Source organism: Urocitellus parryii, chromosome 8 (genome assembly GCF_045843805.1).
Source record: "Urocitellus parryii isolate mUroPar1 chromosome 8, mUroPar1.hap1, whole genome shotgun sequence".
NCBI lineage: Eukaryota > Metazoa > Chordata > Mammalia > Rodentia > Sciuridae > Urocitellus > Urocitellus parryii.
The window spans coordinates 18,534,700-18,558,543 of record NC_135538.1 but is presented as its reverse complement, the minus strand read 5'-3'; the positions used below and the strand labels follow the sequence as shown (position 1 = coordinate 18,558,543).

The following is a 23,844-nucleotide window of genomic DNA, read 5'->3' as shown; positions in this document are numbered from 1 at the left end:
CAGTCCTAGAGGCATTCTGGATTCTCCTTTTGAATATGATTATGGACTCTTAGTGCTTTTTAATGGACAGTTTGTTTTAACTTACTGAATTTGGTTAACTTCCTGTCACTTCGTCACAGCTGGCTGGAGAGAGCTTCTTTCAAGTTTGTGTCTGAGTCTTCACAACACCACCTCAGCACTTGTTTGTTATATTTCCAGAAGTTAGAAATATAACAAAAATTGTTGTTAAAATATTGCCAGGTACAATGGCACATATCTGTAATCCCACCAGCTCCGGAGGCTAGGGCAAGAGGATCTCGAGTTCAAAGCCAGCCTCCGCAACAGCAATGTACTAAGCAACTTAGTGAGACCCTATCTCTAAATAAAATACAAAATTGGGCTAGAGATGTGGCTTGGTGGTTGAGTGCCCCTAAGTTCAATCCCAGTACCCTCTCACAAATATATATATATATAAAATATAATACTGAGATCTTATATAAAATGCCTTTATACATAATTGGTAGTTTTTAGGAAACATTTTTATTAGTATATTCTTAATCATACTGAATAATGGTTTTTGTTACATTGTTTTCATAAATGCAAATAACATTCTTTGATCATATTTACCTCTCATTGCCGTCTCCTCCCTCTGATCACCTTTCTGGTTATACTAGCTTCCCTGATACGTTGATGTTATCTATTTTTTCCTTTAGATTCCAAATATGAGGGGAAGAATAAAAAAAAAATTGCCTTGAGTCTGGCTTATTTCAGTTAGCATTGTGATCTCCAGTTCCATCCATTTTCCTGCAAATGACATGGTTTTGTTCTTCAACATTTTAAAAGTCGTCATTTGTTACTTTTGCCAATAACATTTAGTTTGTATTTAGGTATTTTATGTTTTCATTTAGGTATTTTATGTGTCATTTTACAAAGAGCATTTTGAAACTGTGAGATCTCAACACCATTTTAACATTTAAAATATATTTGTACAAATAATAGAGGATTTTTAAATAAAGATTCAACAGCTTGTCTTTTACAAGTAAACAAATATACTAATAATGTTAAAATGATAACTCGCCTGTGCACCATCGTAGACATCAAATATAAAAATCAATTTTCTATTTTAAAAATATATTATGACATTTCTAATGGGGGGAGGATTTTGCATTAGTTTTGAATTCTTTTTTTTTTTTAAAGAACTTTTTGTTTCTCTTAACTAAAATGAAAATTCTGTGAGTTATGTGTCCTGATCACTTAAAAGTCTTAAATGTGCCTTTACATGCATTTCAAAAATTAATCCTAGAAGGCCTGTTTCTGCTCATGAGAACCTAATCTGACATGTGCAGTTTATCTGCTGGAATGGAAGCACTTTTCAAGTTTATCTTCTATTCTAGTTCATTTAAGGAAAAAACAGCCCACTCCAACTCTGAGTCTGTGGCTATATCAAAGCTGTCTCTGAGTAGAAAGGAAATGCCTCAGTTATTACTTCTCACTTAAGAGCAACAGCTGTAGCTAATCAGTGGGTATTTCTCTGAAAAGAATTAGAAATTCCATATAAACCAGAGTATAGTTCTGACTGCATTGCTAGCAAACCTTGCACAACAAAAAGTGACTGTAGCTCAATTCATCTTAGAGTAGCATCAACAATTCACATTTTCCCTGAAGTCTGGACAGCCTACCTTAGCTAATAAACGTCATCAGAAGATGAGGTTTCAAAGTATGTTTTTCAATTCCACCTGAAGTTTGCTGATACAGGTATGACAGGTGTTGTGTCAAAATATTTAGTCCTCAAAAAGTCTCATGTTCTTAACAACCTTTTCTTCAGATGCTTATCACAAAAGTTTAACCAACATAAGTTTAACATGAACTTATTATTGGTGAGATTTGGGAATACATTTAGTGGCCTGCTGAATGTTTCACTTGTAGGTTCCTACCTTCACCTCAAACTTAAAACTCCATAGTACCCTAAAACTACCTCTTCATCTTGATATCTGTATTTATTTATATTTGATCATAGAATCATTAACTTCTTTTCCTCTTTTGCCCTACCTCTAATCAGTCTTCAGTTCATTCATGTGTTCAGTAAATATTAAATACTTCCTTTGTACCAGAGTATTAAAAATAGCTGCAAGTTTTCTGTCTTCCTGAAACTTAAAAACCTTGTTCTTATTTAAAAGTGTATTTCAGCTATCTTTTTTAGAATTGTTTCACATCAGAAAAATCAGTTTCCTAATTAATATCCCTGTTCCACTCCACCGTGCATATGTCTAACAGTTTAATCTTCCTGAAATATTTTTATAAGCTAACATTGGCTTTTAACTTTTTAGTAATGAAAATACTTTATGTAATTTGACCTTCTACAAAATGCTTTTATAAGCACTCAGTTTCTTTAGACCATGATTATGTAGTACTCTTTGCACTTTCTAGATGAGAAGCAGCTGATAAGTTTAAGAGCCAGGACTCAAAACTTTTCAACAACATCAAACCATCAAAGTGGTAACACTTACGACCCTCTGAAGTCTAACCCTTATCTCTCTTACAGTACTGTTTTCTAAATTACTGCACACATCTACCAGTGTAACCAAATTTACACTTATTAATCTTTAAATATGAGTTTTGTAGTTCTTTATCTTGTAGGCATATGCTTTGCAAGAGTAATATTAGCACTAATCAGCAAAGTCTGTGCAATCAGAAAGTACTATCACCTCACAGTCAAAGAATTTGTTTTTTTTTTTTTGTAGTAAAAATATTCACACAAATAAATAGATCACATTTGCTTTTAACTTGTTCTTATATGTTTTTGCCAGTTTTCATTTAGGGAAAACATTTAAGTTTTAAGTCGACCTTTTGAATTTGTAGTTTTTCCCTATTAAGTTCTGCATTGCTGCTTCTCCTCATCCATGTCCCCACCCTTCCCTGAAACTCTTCTCTCCCTCCCTCTCTTTCCTGCCTCCCCCTCCTTTTCTCTCTTTCGCTTTGATCCCTGCCATCCTCCCTAACTTTATGTGTGGAGTTTACATATAATTTCTAATTGTTGTTATTTATGTACATGTTTAGTCTCTCCAACTGGATTAAATGCTCCTAGAGGACAGGACTCTCATTTTTACATTTAAAAATTAGTATAGTTTCATATGTAGTTGTTTTTGTATGACTATTTATATATGGCTTTAGAATTATGTAGGGTAGTAAGTTAATTGAAAATGTGCTTAATAGGTAATATGTTTTCCCTTTTTTTCCAGAGTTAAAAACTCACCACTTAAACAATCACCAGGTTATCAGACAGAACTAGTTATTCAGTTGGTATGGGTGGGTGGAGAACCACCACAACAAATAACCAGCCTGGCAGTCAATTCTTCCTATGGACTGTAAGTATAAGATATGCTTTTCTCAGTCTTTCCATAGTATTCCATACACCATTTTATTTTTTAAAATAGAAAGGGCTATCTTTATTTTATTGTCACTTAAAATGTTGTTATATAACTTTAATTTCAAACTAAGCTCAATGTTTATTTGGAACATAATTTTGTTCTGGATAATTTACCCTGGGTATATATACTCTGCTTCCTATATAAAGTAAATATCTCATGGACCAATGAATTATTTGAGATACAGCTTTAAGGTCAATAAATCATCTCCTATATATGCTCCTAAAAATAATAATTTTATGAACTGACAAAATTATGTTATAAACTGATTTTATAAATATCAACCATAGCTATGTCATTTGCTGCTTCTACTTCCAAAATTAAGCTTCATAAATTCGAAAGGCATTGGAATAGCTTAGTAAATTGTTCATCTATACTACACGTGTTTGTTTTATTTACCATTTCATGCTTTCAAGTATTAATTAGTGTGAATTATTATATGTAATTTTTATTTACAATATGATAGGTTTATAAAGCATATGTTTTTTTCATTTGTTTCAAAACACTGTAGTATAAGAAACTTGTAACTAACTATTCAGTCCCAGAACTGTTTATCACATGCAGGTTACTGTCTTTTTCCTATGTGTTACCCTAGGGACTCATTCATCTTTTTTGATCTTAGTAGCCACCACCATCTTTTCTATTTCTTATAATTGTACATTCAACTAAATTAGCTATAGTCTGAGATAGTATTCTGTGGTATCTTGAATTTGTTGTCATAAATGTAAGAGCACAAACCTCCTTCTTTTAAATCTTTATTGCCCACAACCAAAGAGTGAAAAAACAAGGAATAAAAAAAGAATAGCAAGTTTCAAAGGAAGTTGCAAATCGATTGATTACACATCTCCCTGCACTAATAGTTATGTTTTGTTTGGCACTTTCTGTGTATTTTTAAATTTTGAATTAGTTGCCAAGCCTGTATAATTTGTAAATCCATATTTAAAACTTCAACTGAGAAGTCTAATTATCTGGCCACTGTGTACACTCACGCACAACATTAGTCAATTGACTCAAGTTGGAGTTTTTCTTCTTTAGGTGCATCATATAGTCATCAGTCACCATGGATTTACCCATCCTCTTATGCTACTTATGTAACTCTTCTATACATGACAGCTTTCAACTTCTGACTTAAGATATCTTTAAAAAAATAGTGATCCTTTATTCATAGTTGATTGGTTTGTAGTTATTGACATAATTGAGAAAGCATTTTGAACACCCTGAGAGGGAGTCTTATAAGACTTAATGCTATCTGTTTTTTATTCTTGACTACAGAGAATTACCAAAACTTTTTACCCACTGTGAAGTCCCCTGCTTTCCTAGGAGAAGGAGATGTCTCCTCCAAGGGCTTCAGAATACTCTCAAGGCAAAAAAAAAATAGGTGTTAATATTGCCTCATATGGGAAGTTTGTATCTCTGAATAAATTTCAACTCTTGTGCCAAATATTTTTCATAAATGATATTGATAATTGATCTAATGATATTGGATGATGAATGTCTACAGAAGATATGAACAATTTTCAAGAGAAGGCACATGTAACCTGTATTTCTATATCCACAGCTTTCTTTTGTTTCAAAGAAGAATTTTCTGAAAGACCCATTATTCTTCCTTCTTCAACCTTATAGACGACAGTACGTTTTATTGTAAGTAATTTTTTTGTGCTAAAGTGTTTACTCTTTTTCTATTTCCAGGGTGGTTTTTGGCAACTGTAATGGCATTGCTATGATTGACTACCTCCAGAAAGCAGTACTGCTCAATCTGGGCACCATAGAATTATATGGCTCTAATGATCCTTATCGGAGAGAACCTCGATCTCCTCGTAAATCTCGACAACCTTCAGGAGGTAAAAAGAAAAGAAAAAAGTCCTAGCTTTAGGATTTGTATAAATGTTGGCTTAGTTTTGTAAATAGAACCACTTCTCTGAGGTATGTAGTTTATCTGATTTAGATTATCTGTATAAAAAGACGAAAGGCATCAGTGCTACTTTGGTTTTGTATTGTCATTAGGTTTTGCTTTTGCTTTTAATGTGCTAGGATTTTATTTTTTTATTTATTTTATTTAATGTTGCAAAAGAATTACCGACTTCTTCCGCTAGATTATAATAACAGAAATATCTGTCTCATTATTGTAGGAAAAAAATTAATTTTGAAATTTTGTCCCTTTTGTTGTTTGGTCTCTGTTTGAGTAGTAATTTATTGTTTTACTTATTTAATTGAAAGGAATCCTTTTCATGTGAAAAAAAATAGATGGATTTAAAAGTGATTTGGATTCTAAAAAACAGAAAATTCTCAAATAATTTTGATTTAGTACAAGTCCAGATTTGTTTAGAATTCTTTATAGCATTCTTTTGTGCTTTGTAGATTTTTGACACTAATGTCTCATAGAACATATGTATAGTTAACTATTCAGTACTTCTTGCCTTTTTTAACTTCATAACACACAGTAAATGGCATTCAATATATGGTACACAGGATATACTATTGAGACTTTCAGCAATAATTGGCCTGTAGGCTTCAGATTATTCTAGGCCTGTCTACAAGACCAGGGATTGAGAAGAATTCTTTTTGAGGCATGTTTACTCATTTGCAGAATACCTCTATGCACTGGAGTACAATTTGAGAAACTCTGGTCTTTACTTCCTAACTCAATCCTGAATTCAAATTCTCCCTGAGCTAGTGGTATAACTCCAGGTAGAACACTTGCCTAAGCTTAATCTCCATCAACATAAAAATTTAAAAATAAAATAATAGATAAAGCTCTCCCTGATTTTTTTTTTTTAGTTGTTCTCATTACATGATTCAACTAAAACTGCCAATTTTACTGTGTATAAAAAAGGGGCATCGGTGAGGGATATAGACTTTCTATCATTTTAGCTTGATGGTTAATTTCTCTTTTTAAGTTTTGTGTTTTTTTTTTTTTATTCCACGTTTCTGAGTGCAATCATTTTGTCATGTACAATCTTCAGCAGAGATTGCTGTTTAAACCATGCCATTCTAGTATCTCTGTCTCCTATTTTTTTCCCCTTCCCTTTTTTCTTGCTTCATTAAGGTATGCTGATTGTGACTTCTTGCATGTGCGGTGTTTCTAGCTTATATTCTGAGTCTGTGAAAAAGCTCCGTTCTTCTTTTTTAAGTAAGTTATTTGTCTTGGCATGTCTGTTCTTTGTAAAATCGTTGTTTGTTTGTTTTAAATTCATTTATTTTTAAGAGTCTCTTAAAACATTTTTTATCAAAAGCACTGTATTATTACTTAGTTCACTTCAATAAAATATATATGAAAACAGCTATTTAAATGCTATGTTTAAATCCAATGGACAAAGCAGAGAAAATAATATTAAATGTTACAAGGTTAGAACATTACCATCACAGAAGTTTTTCTGGAAGATAAAAACTTTAATTTATAAATTATAATTCTTTAATTTATAAATTATGATTCTTTATAAACCTCAGATAAAAATTTTACTAGTCCTAAAATTAATTTCTTTTGTTCTTTAGACCCTATAGTAGTTTAGATAAAATTACTGATAATTAACCCTAAGTTGATTTTTAAGAATAACACTTTCACCCTGCAATTAAATATTGTTAAATTTCACTACATTCTGCTTTATTCTCTAGTAAACTCCATAATATTACTTATTATTTACTTTATTTCATATTCAATTTGGTGTTAGGAATAGGAAAACTATTTGAGTTTTTCCTGATTAATTTTAAGACATTTACCCATTTTTATTATACCCCATTTTATCAATAATTAGGGTTTTTTTCAATAAAGATTTAAAGAATTATTTCAAAATATGATTTAATAACATTATAAGATATTTGTACCCCTAATTCCAAAAGGTTTTTATTTATTTTTCAAATAAAGTTAACTATAGAGTAATTTGTACTAATATTCTTTGCACTGATATTAAAAAAATAACATTCTTATTAAATGTAGCTTAATATTTCTTGAGGTTTAGCCAAAGTGGTATCAAATTGTTTTTCAATCTATTTTTTTTAATTTTGTGATAGTCAGTTATTTATTTATTTATTTATTTATTTATTTTTGGCACTGGGATTGAACCCAGGGACACTTTACCACTGAACCCATCCCCAACCCTTATAATTTTTTAAATTTTATTTTAAAACAGAATCTCTTATTATTTGCAGAGGCTGGCCTTTAACTTGCAATCTTCTGGCTCACTCTTCCAGGTAGTTAGGATTACAAGCATGTGCCACCACAGCTACCCTTCAATCTATTTTTAATAGATCTGGGTGAAGACACTTTTTGTTGCTAATATGTACTGCTGTATTTTCATTAGGAATCTAGTGTCAGTGAATTTATTTTATAAGACAAAACATTACTACTTAAGTTTGAATGTGTTATAGCTATAATACAATACAGTTGAACTACTGACTAAAATATCAACTGTGTTTTCATGGTAGAAATTATAAAATAGACATAGGAACAATTTATATATTTCAGTTACTCGTATGTCTGCTAAAATTCTGATTCTACTAAAACTGGAAAATAGGTTTATATTTGTCTTCTTTAATTGCTCATTTACCATTCAGAAACTGAAGGACACTAGGGAAATTTTTCTTCTGAATATGTTTCTTTAGTCCAAATCAAATCTGTTTAATAATGTGGAAGTAATAGACACTTGGGGAGAAGTGTTTGGTCTTACTCTCTGAAGTCAGTTATCTTAGAAACAAAAATCTGTATCTGTATTTTGCAAAGAATTTTTTCAAAATCTGTAGGTAGAAGGCTCTAAAACTAAAGGGTTTTTTGTTGTTTTGTTTTTGTTACAGTTGAAATTATTTTCAAGACTTCAGTATTTTTAGTAAGATAGAATAGGAGAAATAGCTATAGTGCCCAGTACTACTGCTTGAAAATTCTCTCTCTCTCTCTCTCTCTCTCTCTCTCTCTCTCTCTCTCTCTGTGTGTGTGTGTGTGTGTGTGTGTGTGTGTGTGTTTGTATGAGAGGGAGAGAGAGAGAGAGAATGAAAAAATACACAGTGGTCCCACTTATCTGCCAATGACACATTCCAAAATCCCTGAAGGATACCTCAAACCATGGATTGTTCACCTGTGATGAAGTTCAATTTAGAAATTAGGCATGGAAAGAGATTATCAACAACTAATACTTAAAGAAATGACTCTAACAATATACTGGATTAAGTTATGTGTGTATGCTTTCGTTCAAAATACCTTATTGTATTTTCTCATCCTTTTTCTTGTGATAATATATACTTAAAATAAACACTTTGTGGCTTTTCTTTGGCAAATTGGAATCACTATTCTTGCAAATTATTTGGCCACAAGTACAGTGATACTGAGGTAGCAAATATGATAGCAGAGAGAGCTGTGAAGTGACTGACTAGCAGATAGCATATATATTATTCTGGCATAATGATTCACAAAAATCTGGGCAGGACAGTGTAATATTTCATTATGCTCCTCATAACAGCACCTCTTTTAAAATTTATGAGTTATTTTTAGAATTTTTCATGTAATTTTTCAGATTGCAATTGACCACAAGTAACTGATACCCTAGACAGTGGGTAAAGAGGGACTACTGTTGTGTGTATGTATACATGAAATAAGGGACACATCCAATAATGTATAAAATATTGCACAGATTAGTAAGTTTTGTCTCAAATTATAAGACTGATTTCCAAATAATGGGAAATATAACAAAGCATTGTTCACATAAAAACATGGTGATGGATGGAAAGATTAGAACTATGATTTAGGGATGATCTAAAAAGAACAAATAAAATGATAAATAAAAACTGAAGTAAACTTAAAAAAACAAAAGGTTGAACTAAATAACTTTGTTTCACAGCTCCCTGCTAAAATTAATTATACTTTTTGGAAAATATGAACACTAACAGAAATTAAAGCCTAATCTAATTTATGTAAGTAAGACAGACTAAGCAATAATAAAAGGATATCAAGGAAAATCATGAATTTGAAAGATACCCTCAACTGTGTATATTTTTATAAATCAGTTAATTTGATTTACAAATATATCAGAATGCTAGCATAAGCTGCTATGTAACTGACACCTTGTATACATATAAAAAGTAGAGGTGATCAATAAAAATCAGTAGACATTCACTAAAAGTAAGTTGTAGCAAAATCACTTTTTTTTTTAATCTGGTAAATTACATTAATGGCTATGGCAGCTTGTCGACATAATAGTTCCTGAAGTTAATTAAGTATTTGATAAGAAATTCTGTGATACTTTTATGAATCAAACAGGTGGTAAATACCTTGTACACAATTCCAAGACTGATTATACCATGAGTCAGCAAAATACTATCTGCAGGACAAATCTGACACACTGCCTGAGATTTTAAATATAGTTTTATTGGAACAGAGCCATGTTAATTTATGTGTTATCTGTGGCTATTTGGGCTACAGCATTAGAGTTGAGTAGTTTCAATAGAGATTTTAGATTGAAAAGCCTAAACTATTTACTGTCTGCACGTTTATAGAAAATGCTTGCCATCACCCTCAGGTTAAATAATGGTTATCTACTGGGTCAGTTTGTGGTCTAACATTAACTTTGTTGTGTGTGTGTGTGTGTGTGTGTGTGTGTGTGTGTGTGTATGTGTCTGTCTGTCCGTCTCAGATAATAAATACATTATGTTGAATAATACTTGATAATTGAATTTTATAAATAGTAAGTCAAGCTTCCTATCTAAACATTTGAAAGAGATGTGCTTACTACTATTTAAAGGGTAACTCTTGAATTTGATGGCAGAATGGATTAAAAAAGTTATTTATAGGTAGAAACAGTAAACTTAAACCAAAGAAATGAAATTTATCAGTAAATAAATGTTAATAACATTGTGTAATATATTAAAATTGACTGTATATGTACAGAACAGAGAAAACTAGCTGAAAACTAGCTCTTTTGTGAAAAATAGTGGAAGATTTTTTTAGTTTAGTTAGGCAAAGCTGAATCTAAATCTGAGTCCTTGTTTTAAGTGTAAGATACTAGAAAAGATACTTCTGAGGCTCTGTGTCCTCAGTTGTAAAATAGAGATGAATCACTGTCTTATAAATTTAATATAATGAAGTGGAATAGGTCATGTATCTAATCTTGTGACTGTAACTGTTCACGCTCAAGTGGTTGTTTTACATCTACTGAATACAACTTAATATGTGCCAATGTGACAAAACTACTGAATACACTAAAGTGAGACTATAGAATATTTAAAATTAATACTCCGAGTCTTAGGTATCTATCTAAGTTTTCATCCCTGTGTTAGATACCTTAAACACTCAGTGCTTCAGCTTTTTCTTATGTAAAATGAGGGTAATATACTCTTCCTTATTGATTTCTGGAAGGGTTAAATGAGTTAAGAACTTAGAAAAGAATCTGCCATGTAGTAAGCGATCAGCCAGTGCTGGATATGAACAGCTAGCTAAGGGGGCTGCTGTACATTTGCTGTACATTTTGAAAACTACTAGTAGGAATGTTTGTTAAAAGCATCCTGTCAGTAACAGAATAGTTGATTTAAATTATATACTGTGAAATTCTTTTACATGTATTCACTCAATTATTTAATGACATTTGAGTACCTACCACATACCATGCACCATTATAGAAAAAAAAACAGACAAAATCCTCTGTCCTCGAGGAACTCACATCCTAGAGAAAAATGCAGGCAATAAGAAGGTAAGTAGTATGTAGTAGGTTACATAATAATGCCAAGGGGAAAATAAATAAATGAATGGAGATTTGAAATAGATGAGGGTATTAAATTTAAGATGAGTTACTGGGTAACTTTGGAATGAAGATTTAAAATGTACAGCAAATAGAAATTGCTCTGAAGTTGTATATATGTGGAATTCAAAGGACAATGTGGACTTGGTATGTAGAAGTAGAGAGAGTAAGAGTGATGGGAAAGTAGGTGAAGGGAGACAGAAAATAACATCAGAGAAATGAGAGAATATCATACACCATGGGATTGTACACATAAACCGGCCATATACAGTTGGACTTTGACTTTTATTCTTAGTGAGACAGAAGGCATTGAATGGGGTTTTTAACTGATTTAATGGTCATTGTAATACATTTTATATTTAAATTAAGTCTGAGTTTTATCTGGTTACCTCAGATTAAAAATTCCTTTATTTATTACATTGACCATTAAATACAGCTTCCTAAATGTTTCTTTTTGGATGATTTTAAGAATGATAACCATATCATATGGTACATTTTGTAGTATTTCATATGATTTATATAGTACATTTAGTATATTATTGACAAAAATTCTCTGTGTGTTATTTATGAATATTAATTCCTAGGTACATTGTAATCACTACAGAGTATATTATCACTACCGTTTAGATACCTGCTATCTTAAGTGTTCTTTCAAAAAAAAGATTAGATAAGCAAACTATTTTAAAAAATATTAAGTGAAATCTATTACATGTTGTGGGAGGCCAACTAGCATTTAGTTTGTATTTAGATACCTAATGAAAACAAATAATATATAATTCAGACTGGAAAACACTTGTTATAAACCCAATTCAGAACTTGGTATTCTATGAAAATGTTGCCCTAAACATTTTTTAAGAGACTATAGAGATTATAACATCATGTCTTTTACCAAAGTAATGTAAAAGATACGAGTTATACATATCCATGGGTTGATGTGACCCCCAACTTCTGTGGCCTAACGAAGCCCCTTTTCTCTTGCCCAGCTCCTCCAAACTCCTGATATGTTTTCATATATAAGTGATTAAATGATTTGCTGGAATTTTTTTTCATTTCAGTCATAAGACAAGTTCATACTTCTTTTTTATCTTGTATTTTACCATACCTTTTAGTTGTTATCTTTTTTATTATTATTTTTATTTATATATGACAGTGGAATGCATTACAATTCTTATTATACATATAGAGCACAGTTTTTCATATCTCTGGTTATATACAAAGTATATTCACACCAATTCGTGTCTTCATACATGTACTTTGGATAATAATGTGCATCACATTCCACCAGCATTTCTAACCCCCTACCCCCCTCTCTTCCCGTTTAACCCCTCTGCCCTATCTAGAGTTTGTCTATTCTTCCCATGCTCCCTCTCCCTACCCCACTATGAATCAGCATCCTTATATCAGAGAAAACATTTGGCATTTGGTTTTTTTGGTTTGGCTAACTTCACTTAGCATTATCTTCACTAACTCCATTCATTTACCTGCAAATGCCATGATTTTATTTTCTTTTATTGCCGAGTAATATTCCATTGTGTATTTATTCCACATTTTTGTTATCCATTCATCTATTGAAGGGCATCTAGGATGGTTCCACAGTTTAGCTATTGTGAATTGTGCTGCTATAATCATTGATGTGGCTGTGTCCCTGTTTTTAATCCTTTGGGTATAGACCAAGAAAGATAGCTGGGTCAAATGGTGGTTCCATATCCAATTTCCAAGAATCTGCATACTGCTTTCCATATTGGTTGCACCGATTTGCAGTCCCACCAGCAGTGTATGAGTGTACCTTTTTCCACACATCCTCACCAACACTTATTGTTGTCTTCATAATACCTGCTGTTCTGACTGGAGTAAAATGAAATCTTAAAGTAGTTTTGATTTGCATTTCTCTAATTGCTAGTGATGATTAACATTTTTTCATTTACAGTAGCCTCAACAAAAAATACTTGGGAATCCACTTAATGAAAGAGGTGAAAATCTATATAATGGAAATTACAGAACCCTAAAATAAAGAAATCAAAGAGACCTTAGAAGATGGAAAGATCTACCTTGCTCTTGGATAGGCAGAATTAATATAATCACAATGACCATACTTCCAAAAGTACTATACAGATTTAATGCAATTCTGATCAAAATCCCAATCACATTTCTCATAGAAATAGAAAAAGCAATCATGAAATTCATCTGGAAAACCAAGAGACCTAGAATAGCTAAAGCAAACTTTAGCAGGAAGAGTGAAGCAGGTAGCATGAGTATACTAGTCCTTAAACTATACTACAGAGCAATAGTAACAAAAATGGTATGGTATTGGTACCAAAATAGACCGGTAGACTAATGGTACAGAATAGTTCTTGTCTATAGCATAAAATACCTTGCTAATCTTTCTACTAAGAATTTAAGCCATTCTATAAAATAGATGACTGGTAAAGTTTATATATATCTGAAAAGAAAGTATTTTGTTAAAGGTTTTTAAAAGCTGATATTACCATTTTTAAGAGATTTTTCTCTTCAGGATAAATGATGTGCAATATTTTTAATATAGCAAATTTAGAGATATATTTTCTTATTTATCATTCAGAAATATTTAAATAAAGTGTTTAAGACATACCTAGTGGAAACCATATTTAGGTTTGAGGGTCCTTACGATGTAAAAATTATCAAACTTATTTGATATGTATATATTCTCCCTTGAGGAATTAAAAAAGAATTATATGCTCCCACATCTCAGATTTTAAAGAAAGCCTTACATTATGTCTATTGTCCTTTAAGAATATCAGATTATCTCAATTGGAAACTCTGTTTACAAAAAAAAAAACTATATTTTTATTTGTTTAATTGAAGGCTATTATATTATTTTGAGATAAGTTATATCAAAATGTTTCTATTTGAAACTTTATAAGCATAGTATCACTACTGATAATCTGTTAATTGTACTACCAAGTTCTTTTCAATAGATAGTGAAATCTATCCTATAAATAGATGACAAGCCTACTTAAATAAATTTGTGGTGTGATTTCTTTTTTTTAGCAGGTCTATGTGATATTAATGAAGGGATTGTAGTCCCAGAGGATCGCTGCAAATCTCCAACTTCTGGTAATTTGTCTTTTTATTGTATTAATAATTATGATTTTATATAAAGTAAGACAATATATCAGTATATTGTTTTATAGATAAATACTTTAAAATATACCTAAAAGATACTAGTCATGTATTGGATTAAGTAAAAAGAAATACAAATACTACCATATAATATCCATAGTTTTTACCTTCTATTATACTATTATACTTTTAGAGAAAGATAAGATAGATAGATAGATTGATTGATTTTTGGTGCCTCTAGGCACTTTTGGCATTATTTTGAAGAACAGAGTATGATCAATGAAAAATTAATAATGTAATATGCTTCTCTGGATTCCTTGAGTAATATCCTTTTAAATGTAATGAAAAGTGTTGTTATTTTTGTTGTTGTTATTGGGTGTGGGTGTTTTGCTTTTTGTTTTTCTTGTTTTTGCAGTGCTGAGGATCAAACCCAAGGTCTTATACATGCTAGACAAGCACTCTGTCATTGAGCTACATGCCCATTCCTAAATATTATCAAAGACTTTTGATACTTACAATTAGTGATGACTGTGAATGATTAGAATAATTGTAAACTAGATTTGATTTTGTTTTTGACCAACATAACTTCTGATCTATTTACAGTTTTATTAAAGCAGTTCACATTTCTTATCTACAAATGGGTCTTTATGTGACGTTTGTATATATTAATATTTCTAAGGAACATTATTTTTAGTATATTTTGAGGTCCCTTAAGATTAAAGATATCTTGAATTTGTTATTTTATTTTAGTGTATTGAAACTGCTAATCTTTGATAAAGTTGACTTCTTAATTTTAACTGCTCAGTTATTTAAGTATTCTGGGTGGAAATTTTCATTGGTGTTCTACTGGAAAGATTGATCTTAATATAAGTAACTGTTTTCAGACAAGTTTTTATCCTTCTGTAACTGGTTCTATTACATTGGATATAATTGTAAGAATGGGAAATATTGAGAAGGATATCTTACTTTACTCCCTCACATTTCAGTTTAGCCCTTTATTAGATCTAAGACTGTAAAAACTTTTATAATATTTCATTTTTATAATTGCATTTTCCTGATTTTGCACAAGTTGATCTTTTATTTTTTAAAATTAAAATGTGTCATACATTTTTATTCCTTAAACTGTGTATTTATATTTACTCATTAAACTGATAAAACATATACATCCATAGGAATCACATTGGTACCCAATATTAAGTCTTAACCTTAGTAGAATAAAGTTAAGATGAATACTATGAAGTGGGTAATTGTTTCTATCTCATAGAGTTTTTTTTTTTTAATTTGGAAATTAGAAGTATAATATTTTCATCACTACTCTTCTTCATTCAACTACATGCAGCATAGTTCTAATTTTCTCACCTTCTCCAAAGCCTGTGTAAATACCATTGTCACAATATTAAAAATATAAATCAAAAGTAGATAATTTGGATATGTAACATATAAATAATGTGTTACATTTAAATATATTAAACAATCATCAAAATTGTGTTGCCAAAATTCAGCTCAAATAAATTAATATTCCTTTTTGTCCTAAGCCATACTTTCAAACAGTAGGTACATCTAGCAGTCTAGAATAACCAAACAAGGAATAATTATAGATTAATGTGTAAGGAAATTTAAGTATATAAATGTAAAAAGTGCATAAAAGTAAAAAATCTCTAACTTCTCTTTTCCTCTAACCAGAGAAATTCAAACATGGTTTGGTCCATGTGAAAAGACTATAATTTTAACATGTAGAAATTCATATGACCTTAAATATTTAAGTATTGTGTAGTTTGAAATGCAACCTTAAAAAATCATTGATAAGTAATAGAAGCCTTAATTTATTTATTTTAATCTTTGGTTGTGTTCTAAAATATATAAAAATGGATTATATTCATTCCTACATATAAGGAAAGATTGGTTTTCAAAAAGTTAACCTTTCATCGGCAGTAATTGGGCCTGAAACATGTTTCAGATATCAGTTAAAGAATTCTAATCAATACAATAGAAACTAGAATGAGATTCTGCCAAGCCATTTTTTTGACACTATATTATCCCTTCTTACAGACTTTCTCTACTGGCCCCTGAGGTCAATCAAAAGAGCTACTAGAAAGTCTTGGTATTAGAAACATGAAAATTAAGCTGGGCATGGTCAGCAAATTGGGAGGCTGAGGCAGGAGGATCCCAAGTTCAGGGCTAGCCTCAGCAACTTAATGAGATTCTGTCTCTAGGAAAAAAAAAAAACTTAAAAGGGCTGGGATGTGGCTCAGTGGTAAAAATTCCCTGGGCTCAATCCCTCATACTGAAAAGGGGGAAAAAAAATACTGAGCTGAAAATTAGAAATTAAATTACCAGCCTCAAATACTTTTCACAGTGAGATAAGATATAAATGAATGTTTTATAAATTGTCAAAACCAATATTAATTTTAAAGTATTTATAGAAAAGGAAGAAATGTATAAAAGGTTTGTAAGTTAAAATAAGTCTTTCATAAATACTTAGAGAAGGACGAGTATAGTGGAAATGTAGAGTAGCCATAGTGCATTTTATCAAAAACAATGGGTTTACTTAAAATTAAATCATATAAATGAAGAAAGATATTTTTAAGGCTTTTAAATCCCATAATCAGGGTTTGTGATTTTAAGTGTTTAGTTAATTAGTATGAAAACTCTCTTCATAACATCATGAGAAAGTACAAGTAAAAAAATATAGTTTACTTTTTCATTTTTAAAAAACAAACAGTGGTCTCTCTGAAATAGAAAGTTAATTCTGCTTAAGAAACATATACACCCTAAGCAAATAAAGGTAATGGACTTAATTTGTTCTTTATTTCAAAGAATTCAGATTGTTTCATTTAGCACGTTAGTATTGATAGATTTTTTTTCTTTGAAATGTATTAACCTGTGTGTACATGTTAATGTGTGCAGGGGAATGTGTGTGTGTATATGTGTATGTATACATAAATCATATTATCTTTTTTTTTAATGTTAGGTTATTTTCAACTGAAGGGCCACATGTACCATGATATGAAATGGTGCCTTGAGAAGTTTTTGTGTACCATAGAAAAAACAAGCTGTAGATATTGTTGTATGTTTGTATTTAATTATAATAAATTTGTTCAAGTAGGATATAGTGAATACCATTTTGGAACATTTAATAAGCTATCATAGGGTTATGACATTCAGTAGTAGACATTTTTAGTTAAGGAAAAAATTAAATCTGCTTGTCTTATTTATATTTCAAGCCTATGTTGCCTGTTTATGTTTTTAAAAATCAAACATTTTAATATTTTAATTATCATATTTAGTTGTTATCCTGCTATTACATGTGAATGATTTGTATCAAATAAAACTAGTATTAATAGTACATTGTTTGTAAATTTATGTTGCTATTTGGTATAAGAGATAAGAGAATGACAGTGTTATTTTAAAATATAAGTAATATACCATGACAATTATATGCTTTAAATCTGAATGATATGTATGTGAAAAACAGCTATTCCTATTTCTGTTCCTAACAATGACACTGAGCTCAATGTTACTTTTGGTATTTTTTTATAAGGAATATACGAGGATTTAGAAATGCTATTTAGCAAAAATAATGTTTACGACTCTTATAGAAGTCATTGGGTCCTGCCAGTATTAGCAGGTTTACATGGGCAGAGAATGTCAAGGATATTTGCCACCTGACCAAAGGAGGGAAGTATGTTTTGGAAAAGAGGAATGGCAGATATCAAATTTTGGCCTAATTCATTATGATTCACAACTTTTACTGGGAATGATTTTAAGCCACAGAAGGATACGTATATATTTACCTCTAATTGTTTTCCATTCATTCAGCAAATATTTACTTAGAGATACCTAATTGAAAAACACTCCATTGATGACAAAGGGGTTGCAAAAGTGAGTCAGATATGGGCCTGTTTCTAAAACTTCCCTTCAGTGAAGAAGGTCTTATGTTTGTAAATTTAAAATATAAGATGTTAAATGATTAATATCATATAAAAATATGTAGATAAAGAATTATGGGAATTCAGAAGAGGGAAAGTGATTTAAAACTGGGGAAATTGTGAAAATTTTAATTGGTGAGGTATCATTTGAGATGTGCCTATTAAAAAATACATCTGTAAAAGTGATACTTTCTTTATATATTCTCTAAAATCAAGATTTTTGCCAAATTGTTGTTACTGAATGAAAAATGATTATAGAGTTAATATTTACATATACGCAGCCCACCATGAAACATTTTGCACTAATGATTGCTATAGTGTATTATCAGACTAGTTAACTGTATAAATGTCCTCTTTCTGTGATAACAGACATAAAAGCTTGTTTTAGAGATTGCTAGTTTTTTTCATTTGTGCTTTTCTCTTGTGCAACTCAGTGTTTGTGACTATGTGCCTGTTCCTTCCATTGTCTTTATTTGTGTAGGTTCTTCATCACCACACAATTCAGATGAAGAACAAAAAGTGAATAATTTTATAGAAAAGGGTATAGTATCTTTATTTTAAGTCTTTTCTTTTATTTATGTTTAATTCATTTAGTTTAATTTGAGTAGATTTTGACATTTTATATCAAAATATTATTTTCAGTGAAGACCAAAAGCAGAAAGTTTTCCAAGATGGTAGCCAGTGATATAGGTAGGAAATAGAAATTTCTATTTTGTTTCTAATCCTTGCTATATGCAATGCTAACCCAGCAGCAGAAAATTATCCAATACATTGCATTTTGTATATATTAATTGTTATTCCTATTCAAAATAATAATCTCTTGGGCTGTGTGTCTTCTAAACTCATTTGGGCAATAATTATTAAAAATCAGTTAAATTGGGGCTACAGTTCTTTCTTTCACAGTGTGAATTATTCTGATAATTTTTATTTTTGCTTTATTTTAAAATAAAGCAGGGTTCAATTTATGCCATAATTAGCATGATTTTATACTCTCGAGTTAAGTTTTGAAGTAGTTTTTTCTCATGGTTTCATTGGTATTTTGTTTTGCCTTTATCTCCCTCACATTTTCAAGTCCCTAAATTTCAAGGAAGTTGTTTCTAAAGATTGACTCTTTTAGCCTATACTCTTAAATGAGAATTTTCTAGTTCCCCTCTACCCTTCCCCCACTACAAGTAAAAGTATTTGTATTACCCCTTTCGATTGTTTTTGTAGATATACTTTGAAATAAATTACTCAGTCTAAAGTTCTCAAAATTTTAAACTGACGGGAAAGAATATACCATCAAATTTAAGGGGACATAGTAAAATTAGAGGTTTTTGGTCACAAAAATTTTAATGTTTTCTGGAGAGTTTTAAAGTCTGCAAAAACAGTTGTAGAAATAGGTCATAAATTTGATCTTTGATTTTAAATAAAGGTATTATACAATTATTATATATTTTCCCCCACCAAGATCTCTACTAATATTCTTTGGATTTTAGTTAAATTAGAGAAATTTCTAGGCAGCTGTAATAGCTTTGCTTTTCCTCAACTGATAATGTTTACTACATGTTTAAATTTTCAAAAATTCTTAGAAATAAGACCCATGTTATCTGCATGTTATAAATTGAACCCTGTTTAGTCATATTAATGGTGGCTGACTATTAGCCCTCTGGTCGTTTTCTAAATAAGGTGGTTTATTCTTGGGCAAAGGGGGATAAATTATTTACCTCTTCGTATTTTTCATGAATCTGTTGGTAATAGATAATTCACTTTAATTATGTGCTAGCACTATTGCATAATACCTTTTAACAGATTTCCTTTTTAGGAAATTCTATCTTAAGAATGCATTATAGGGTGTTTTATTATTACATAATGTAAAAATTTAAAAAGGTTTTTCTAGAGACATTTTACTAAACAATTTTTAGAATTAAATTACCAAGGAATTTTATCTTACATGAATAGAACTTTGGTGCATAATTGAATTTGTTCAGTTTCTCTGGTTTTTAGTTCTGGAGGTTATATTTGCTTTTTTTTTTTTTAGATATATAAACCAGATTCCCATTTTTTTCCTGTGTTTTAAATAGAACATATAACTTGGAATATTTGAGTTTTGCCTATTTGAAAGACTTCAGTAACAAATTTGTTACAGCTGAGAACATTAAGGGAAGAATAGTTTTTTGATAGCATTCTTGGTTTCTTTTCACATTATTTTTGAGTTTTCTTTTTATCATGCAAGTTTCTGTAACGATACGTTTTGGGAAACATGTTAAGTTATTTTAAAATTAGGTTAGTGAACAGGTATGCTAAAAATGCTATATCCCTAATTTTATATAATTTTATTTGTTTTCAGTTGGAATCTTTAAGGTTTTTTTTTAATCTCATAAGTTGATATTTAATAGGAAAGCTGAATACCTCAATTTTTTTTTTAATCAATGCTGTTTCTACTTTTTTGTAATAAGAATTAGCATAAAATATGCTGTTGAAACATGATTGGGGAAACATTGGAAGAAAATTCATAGCTATTCTGAGGCCCTGTCTCAAGACTGGAATTTTCTTTGTGATACTATGTTTTCAAAAGTACTATGAATGCTTGAACATTCTGAACTCCCTATTTCTCCATCACCCAGTCCCATATTTGCTAAAAAGTACCCTGAACCTCATAAAAGTATCCCCTCTCTCTACTTAAATATGCAAACACTTAACTTATAGTTTTAGTAATTATACAGTGACTTCATAAAGGAGAGCATAAGAATTAGACCTAAAAATGCCAAATTGAACATTGGTAAAAAGAGCCACCTTGTTTGGGTAGCTGATTGAATGGCTTTGTCCCTTATTTTCGGCTGTTCTTTGAAAGTAACTGTCACTGGTACCAGAGAGAGAGATTTTGTGTGTGGCATTGATGGTGCAGAATGCCATTTACACTTCCATAGTTTAACTCAAATTGGATATTCAGCTCCTTCTCTTTCCTCACTGCCAGTGGATAGATGAGGAAAATAGTTTTTTGTTTTTGTTTTATGTACCTAGTCATTATAATTTTTTCTGGCATTGTACCAGCCCTTTTAAAATAATATTTATCATTTAATCACTCAGTAATTTCAGGGAGCAATTTATTGTTACTTTCTTATTTTACAAACAAGGGAACTAAATATAAGTTATTTGTCTATATGTTATACAGCTGGGAAATGACAAAGCAGAATTTACATCTAAGCAGTCTAACTCCCTAGACTGTCCTCTTCAACAGTCCCTTATAGTACCTGTTAATATAATTTAAGGCTCCAAGAATTCAAAAATAAATCTATTATGTGTTTTATAATTAGATAACCTGGTATGGCCCTGCTCTGTCTACATGGTAAGCTGGAACAAAGATGGTTCATAGTAAGTTCTTTGCTAGCATCAGATCTTGGATCCACTTCGGTATCCATTACCCATTCATAATATACAATGCTTAGAAGTTTGCCTTCCTCAGAAGACCAGACTTAAGAAAGATAACTAGAGCAAACTGTGAAATACCCTAACCCATCTACCCAAGGCCTGGCAATCATAGATTGTTTTCTGATTGATGCTAAATCAGGTGAATGAGTCTGACGATGACTTCCTTTTGCTAGCTTGAGTAGAGCAGCCTATAAAGGGATAATAAATTTTAGTCCTTTGAGTTTTATAGCAAAAGCATAGATGAAAATATAATTATATCATCAACAAGAAAAGTTACATAGATAGTAATTTATTTTGCCTATTTTTAGGCAAAAAAAATTAATTTTTGTTAGTAAAATATAAATTACCACTATGGTTAGCAATTTCCATAAATCACTAAAAAAGTAAAACTGCTCATGAATTTTTACCTGTTCTTTTGTATCTTATAAAAAGTGAAAGTGAAATTGTGCAAAACTTTTTATTTTGTTAATATCAAAATAGTTCTAAATTGTTTACTTTTATAAAAAAAAGAATTAATCAAAATTTTCATGATATTGTTATGAATAAAATATGGTCTAGATTTTAGCATCATTTGGTATATTTGAAATACATGATTAATTTTCTGAATATTACTAACTAACTCTGTTTTATTATAATCTGTTTCATGTTGAAAGCAGATTTCTAGTTGAATTCCATAGTCTTGTAATCTGGCCCATGTTCCTTTTATTACTAATTTTCATGTAGAAGGAATGATTACTGAGTCAGCTGATTACATGATGCTATGAGGGGGAAAATAATACTAGAAAGTAATAAATAAGGATTCTAAATTATAGTGACTTAAGTTTTAAGCCCAAACAAATAGATATAATAGCTCCATTTAATGGGCGCCTCCAAAGTTCTAGACTCTGTACTAGATAATTTTTCATACTTGTTAATACGGGGATGATTATACCCACAAGGCCCCTTTATCTCTCCAATTCTGAGAGCATAATTATTTAGGTAATGATTAATTTCGTAGCAAAAACTAAAGTAATATTTTAAGTCAGTTTAAATGAAGATATTGTTCGTTAGTCTGAATGTTGTTAGTTCTCTTTACATGAGCCTTGATGATTCCTTTTTTAAATTAAAGTGTTCTAATTCAGCTAACACCTTTTTTTAATTAGTTTACTCTCAATCACTAACTCATTAAATCAGTTTTAAAGCATTTCTAATCCCTTTAATTTTCAAGAAAGCAAACTGAGTCTGAGAGAAATGAAGTGGCATATCCAAAATAATTTTGATATGTAATTTTGATATTACTTCTGGTAATGACCTACCTACTCTTAACTCCAGTGTGAGTACTTTAACTCTTGTTCTTTGAGAGCATGTCCCTTCAGCCATATTTCATACTGCATAATCAAGCCTCTGGTTTTTGTTTCTTATATAGTCACTTTTCTGGTACTCTCTTCTTAATTTTTTTTATATTTATAAGTTGAAAAATAAACTCAGAGAGACCCATTTAGAATGTATGGGTACATTAATTACTATTTTAGATTATCCAATTAATTCATTATAAAACTCAGAATAGTGCTGATATTTTAACATTATATTTCCCAGTATTTATCCCAAAATGTGGCTGCCAAATTTATAGAAATTCACCTTTATATTCAGTCCACAAAATAGCTATTAAAAGAATAGAAGCTCATCGTGAAAGAGACAATGAATAAAGTGTGTAGTGATACTGTTTTTACAGGTAACTTTAATATTTCTGAATTTGAAAGAAAATTATTACCCTTAATTGGTCAAGAAATACATTTTGTAGGCAGGTCTTTAAAACTATTATACAAATCAAAGTTCCTCTAATGACTCCTTTTTCTTTTTCAGGATGACTAAAATCTGAAGAGTATTGGCATATTTGTATTCAGATTTTAATTATTTCTGAACATATTTTCTGTTAAATTTCTTAATAAATTATGCTCAATTCTTTTTGTTTCATATTATGATATTTACTATGTATGCACTTATCTCTGTAGATCTATCTTACATGATAAGAATGTACAGTTATCTTTCTAGAACTTATTTACTGTTTGCTTTCTAACAAAATTAATGAATTAATATTAGTGATAAAATAAATTTTTATCTGCTATCATTTAGCCAAACTATAAATGTGGCAGTTTATTTTCTGTCATTATTTATTTTGTTACTGTTTTAGGACTACCATTGCAAAATCCCAAAGAATGGGTGACTTAAATTCCAGAAATTTATTTTCTCACAGTTTTGGGAGCTAGAAGTCCAAGATCAAGGTATCATCAGGCTTGGTTTCTC

At 30.4% G+C, this 23,844-nt stretch overlaps 1 protein-coding gene across 1 annotated transcript in view; it reads left to right on the top strand.

The window, feature by feature from the left end:
• The window catches only part of Stxbp5 (syntaxin binding protein 5), a 165,875-nt gene that overhangs the window by 99,286 nt on the left and 42,745 nt on the right, over window positions 1-23,844 (top strand). The window contains exons 18-22 of the mRNA XM_077802187.1: window positions 3,219-3,344; window positions 5,094-5,245; window positions 14,150-14,215; window positions 18,632-18,691; window positions 18,793-18,840. Of these exons, the coding sequence (XP_077658313.1) occupies window positions 3,219-3,344; window positions 5,094-5,245; window positions 14,150-14,215; window positions 18,632-18,691; window positions 18,793-18,840 (452 nt within the window). The remainder of the gene's footprint in view (window positions 1-3,218; window positions 3,345-5,093; window positions 5,246-14,149; window positions 14,216-18,631; window positions 18,692-18,792; window positions 18,841-23,844) is intronic.